The sequence below is a fragment of the Hyposmocoma kahamanoa genome, unplaced genomic scaffold (assembly GCF_003589595.1).
Source record: "Hyposmocoma kahamanoa isolate Upper Pololo Valley unplaced genomic scaffold, ASM358959v1 88, whole genome shotgun sequence".
Classification (NCBI taxonomy): Eukaryota; Metazoa; Arthropoda; class Insecta; order Lepidoptera; family Cosmopterigidae; genus Hyposmocoma; species Hyposmocoma kahamanoa.
In genome coordinates, this window is record NW_020654466.1 from 8,150,941 (window position 1) to 8,156,374 (window position 5,434).

Genomic DNA, 5,434 nt, shown 5'->3' on the forward strand with positions numbered 1-5,434 from the left:
ATGTGAATTCGCAATTCACCAAATGTGTCTAACTATCAATTCTCACTGTTTTATCGCAAGTTTCTATACTATTCATCAACTTCCAATTGCCGGGTATAAGAACACTATATGGGAACATACGAGTACATAGTGGTTAAACCATTAGTTTTTACCTAGCGTTAATGTAATAAAATAGTTAATGTTTTTGAAATTGAATAAATAAAAAAATAAAAATAAAAAGTTGGAAAATCTCATTTGATTGTTTATTATTATTTTATTTAATATGTGAAAAGTGACAATTTTCATGAACTTATAGTCCCACAAAACTGTAAAGTAAGACTGCAAGATCAAAAAAGCCTCGCTTTTACAAAGATTATAAATCGATATTTACATTGGGTACATAAAGACACTTACATCCTAAAATGTATTAAGTGTAGGTACTTCTATCACAAATTGCCTTTAATTTTTTTTTTCGTTTACCTTTGTGGTTTCTAGTATAATAAATAACCTACGAGTAAATTGCCTTATAGTATGTAACACATTGCTTTGACGATTATATTTGTATATTGAATATGGTAAGAAGTGAAAATACGAGTAAATGCAAAAAGTACAACACTTCGGAACTGTCTACGGACTCTATTCTCTCTATTATGTTCTTATACTAAGTTATAGAGACATCAGACTGTTGGGAGCTTGTTTTGTATACAGGGTGTAATCGTTAAGTGTACTCAGGCGATCATTCCGTAAATATATAAGATATCAAAAACCTTTACTCATATGGAAAGTAGATACGTTACCTAATGAATAAAACAACATCACCTTTTTAAAATAAAACTAGAAATATTCAAAATTTTAACGTTATACGCTCCCAAACATTTAATATGACATTCGTAGAGAGGCTAAATGTTTCTAAACGAAACTAAAAATTTTCTAAGAGGTCTAGTCGTGTAAACGTTATTGTGTGACTTAGGATTCATTCATTGTTGTTACCTTAATCACACGTCATAATTTCGTATTAATCAATAATGATTTACCGTTTTAAATTAATTGAATTGGTATATATGTAACATACCAATTAAAGTTTTTCCGTTCTATCAAAGTTTATAACAAATGAAACTGGCTGCAAAGCAACTTACAAGTACAATTTACGTTTTAAAACTCGTTCAAAATTCAAAACATTTATCGCGTTTTTTCCAATTCCCGCCGCTGTTTAAAATATGTGTTTAAAACGTACTCGTGATTGTAATAAAAATGGCATATTGAATAGAAATAAAAAAGATAAGTTGAAATTTTATTACAAATATGATTCTAACAGAAGAGTGGCTATTAACGCCTGCAGAAGAAACTCGAAGTGAATTTCTAGTGAATTTTAACATTTGGTAGTAGCAGTCTAGTCCGCACCGGACGTTTCGATATTTCCGCCAGCAAATGAAGCCATTCAGCTGAATAAATAATGTACTAGCTCTGAACAATTTGTGGGAAATCGATGACACAAGTATATTTTTCTATAAATGTCCTTAGGGAATCATTTGTGCACACGTCGAAAACTTTATTTATATTGCACCCCTATACACATCTATGATACTGTGCAACCAGGTTTTCATTTATTATATTTTTTGGTAGTGTATGTTAATGGAATAATATGTCTATGGGACTACAAAACTCAGGAAATTACAAAAAATATTCTTCATTACACAAAATTCTATTTAAAACTTAAATTAGTAATTATAATTAGGTTCAGGCGGGTGGTGCGGGGGGAAAGGAGGATGGCCGAAGGGAGGTGGACCACGCGGGGGGAACTGTGGCCTGAAGTTTGGCGGCGGTGGTCGCCATGGAGGTGGGGGGCGAGCGCCTGGTGGAGGAGGCGGTCCAAAACCAGGTGGTCCGAACGGGGGTGGTGGAAAGTGATGGAATGGAGGAGGAGGTGGAGGTGGTCCAGGTGGCGGAGGCGGTCCAGGAGGAGGCATTGACGATGGCGGCGGGGGTGGTGCAGTCATTGGTAACGGAGGAGGTGGTCTCGCGTTCATAGGACCTGGCGGCATGGGCTGCGGCGTCGGCGGCGGTGGTGGTGCCATCAATACAGGCCCCAACATGGTTGGTGGAGCATCCGCGAACAACTGGTGAGGACGATCTGCATGCGATAGCGGATTTTGTGCGGCGAGCAATCTGCAGTTGAAATATTAACATTTAGTTGTTTCTTAAAAAGTCGCTAAGCAATTTGTCATACATAAAGAAACATTATGTGGTACAGAATCTTATCATATTTTGGCCAACGATTATTTTGGTTATGTAAAATTTCTATAAAAGATTTAGGTTGTAGATCGCCATGAGGACCAAAGCACATCTTCAAACTAACTTCTAACCTTTCAGCAGCAGAACCATGTCTCTCTCCTTTAACATCCTTCTTGAAAGCATATGATACGGAAATAGGTCTGTTGCACAAATACTGGTTGTTCATTGCCTCTATAGCAGCATCGGAGGCCTCAAAAGAAGCAAAGTTGATGAATGCAAATGCTTTGGAGTTGCCTGTTTCTGGGTCTCTCATTACCTGAAATTAAAACAACATTTATTTGACATCAAGTGAATGTTGTGCAAATTAATAAATAGAAAGGTGCCATATGAAACATCTACAAACTCATTACTAACAAAATGGAATGGGAAACTCACCTTAGGTGTTTGCAATATAACTCCAAATGCAGAGAATGTGTCATATAAAAGTTTTTCATCCACTTCTGGGTCCAAGTTTCCTATGAAGATATTGGCCCCTACATCGAGATTCTTCTGATGTGCTGATGCTTTATTTACTCTAACAGGTTTACCATATAGCTTTATCATATTCATTACCTAAAATTGAGAAGAACAATATGAAAAAAATAACAGACATTACGAGCTATTGACATTTATAGCATATATTGACTTTGTAGTTTGCGATTACTACAATTTGGAAATTAAACTCATTTCTGGAGATTCAGAACAAAAACTGATAGATCCATGATAGAGAATAAGTTTCATTCAAATTTTGTTTAGTCACATTAAAAGGATTTATCACAGTTTAGAACTGTGTATTTGAAACATATTTGTAAAGCGGATTTAACAGTTGCTGTTCAGGTTGAATTGATTATTCATAGAAACGTCCAAAAATTATCTTATCAAAAAAAAATGTGACTAAGTTGTTTTGGTTCTGATGCCCCAAATTTCAGATCGAAATTGCATATTTATATTTCTTTTGCCACAATGATGGACAAAATCCATGGAACAGACCTTGAAACGTTGGTTTAATTGAATAAACAAAATGTGACTAAGATCAGAAAAAAGTTTAATTTTTAATTTATAGCATAGTACCACAAATAGACACCATAAGTAAACAACTTGACCATTTTAATATTAACATTGACCAGTTGTTGAGAATGAAGACACAATATCGAACAAATTTAATGAAAAAACAAAACTTTTTACCAAACTATTGAAATTAACATAGAACTACCTATTAATTAATTAACATGCATTTATATACCTACAACATTATTATTAACAAACACAATAACCTACGCAATTGGTGCGCAGTGTATGCACATATGTACATAATTGTATCATATATAAATAAACACAAGTCCATCAGACCTAGTCAAATAAATTACAGCATTTTCATTCACTTCAACATCCACTGTCAACTAGAGAGATAATGTAATATTACAAATAAAATGTTGAGTTACCTTTATAGCATAATCAGCATCTTCCTCACCCATGAACTCAACAAATCCATATCCCTGATGTGTCTGTGTGACACGATCCTTTGGCATGTGTACATTAACTGAAATATAAAAGAAATAACAATACTTTGCTAAATAATAGTGAAGGTGTCACTGTACAGGAAAACAAAATATAAAAATGTATTTTGATACCATCATCGTGAGATGTCGGGGAATTCTTTTCAAAAAATTTGTTTGCACCTTCTTAAGTACACTAGCAACACTACAACTAAAATGTTATGAAATACAAAAAAAATTGAGAATTTCTTGAAGTTTAGTGCTTCTATTTTTGCAATGTCCCTGAACAGACCGGGCGCTTTCAGTCGACTTAGAAGTATATAGAGTTGCTATTACATTTTTTATTTATTATCCAATGGGAGGAAAGCGGTTAAAGTCACAGTCACGACAAAGAATTTACAGAGTGTACTTGTACTTTTTACAAGCACTTGAAATGTTTAGGAAAAACAACAATGATCATTTTCAAAATGACCAAAAACGTGTGTCAGTAGCTTGTGGTGTTTCAATCGGAATAGTAACGAATATTTTAAAATATGATAAAAAAGATAAATCAGTCATTTTCCTTTCCTTTACTTTATATGTTTGTACATGACATGGAGTAAATGTTTTTAAAAATAGGGAAATAGTTTTACAGCTCTGTATAGTTCACATGGAAATCAAAACAAAACAATGAAGTATGTTGTCCAAAATTCAAATTATTATAGATTTTAAATGTAATAATAAATGGGCATGGAATTGGCACTGTTCGTACAGAATTGTCATTTTTGGAGAAGGAATAGTGACTTACCGACGGGTCCAGCTTGTACAAAAAGCTCCCATAGCAAGCCCTCTGTAACTCTATCGTCCAAACCACCAACGTAAATCGTGGCATCTGAAACACGAAAACAACGCTATCACTTAGTACAAAAAACTTACTTTTTTTGACGTTCAATTATAACTAGACATAAATCAATGAAAGAAAGATTGTTAAGGTGAACATTTATACACACTTTGTATTTTTAAAGTAGCAAAATAATTCAAAATTAAGTTAAAATACGAAGTTTGTCCAAATAACCTCACTACTTTGAGTACGACGTTGGGAACGAAGAAATGTTAGATTACAGTATTTAATATGTCCAGAATTAAGTAAGGAAGCGAAAAATAAGCAGGAAAGCGATATCAAACAAGTAATATCAGATAAATACCTTGATTTCTCTCGGCAATTGGCCCTGCAGCCATTTTGACAGTGAAATATTGGTTTGGTTTTGTTTGGTCTGTGTCTGTGGCCTGTGTCACTGACTAGAGATGGGAAAAACTGCTTATTTTTTTAAACGTTTTAGCGTTATGCTTTTTTAAAAAAGCGTGCTTTTTTAGACGCTTTTTAGTTTGAAGCTAACAAAACCGTTTAGAAAACGTTTAAGCGTATAGACTTTTATGTTAAAGAAAGCTTGCAACGTTTGTGTTGATAGCGAAACACAAGAGTAGACCACTAAAGATTTTAAGATAAGAAATTTTTTTTTGTAAAAAACGAGTTTTATTTTTATTTAAGACATAACATTGTTGTATATTAATACAACAATGTTATTTTGTTCATTGGCGTTTAAAAGCATTCAAAAACATAAGTTGTGTAACTTTTGTAGTTATTAACCGTTGAAATGGATAAAACTGCTTATTTTGTTAACGTTAAAGAGTACGTTTAAAATGCGTAC

The 5,434-nt window shown here is 33.5% G+C and overlaps 1 protein-coding gene across 1 annotated transcript; it reads right to left on the minus strand.

Moving 5' to 3' along the window:
- Positions 1 to 272: 272 nt before the first annotated feature.
- Positions 273 to 5,010, minus strand: LOC113235747 (splicing factor 3B subunit 4). Its single transcript, XM_026471635.1, has 6 exons — positions 4,931 to 5,010; positions 4,534 to 4,617; positions 3,693 to 3,790; positions 2,647 to 2,823; positions 2,343 to 2,527; positions 273 to 2,145 (listed from the first exon to the last, which is right to left on the minus strand). The coding sequence occupies exons 1-6, from the start codon at positions 4,962 to 4,964 to the stop codon at positions 1,698 to 1,700; spliced, it is 1,026 nt and encodes a 341-aa protein (XP_026327420.1). The 5' UTR covers positions 4,965 to 5,010; the 3' UTR covers positions 273 to 1,697.
- Positions 5,011 to 5,434: the final 424 nt, after the last annotated feature.

Bases quoted from the DNA above. Each gene is read 5' to 3' on its own strand.
- LOC113235747 (XM_026471635.1), bottom strand. From the start codon at position 4,964: ATGGCTGCAGGGCCAATTGCCGAGAGAAATCAAG. The intron at 2,528-2,646 runs GTGAGTTTCCCA...TTTTAATTTCAG, and splicing joins TTATATTGCAAACACCTAAG to GTAATGAGAGACCCAGAAAC. The intron at 2,146-2,342 runs GTTAGAAGTTAG...TTTCAACTGCAG, and splicing joins CATGGTTCTGCTGCTGAAAG to ATTGCTCGCCGCACAAAATC.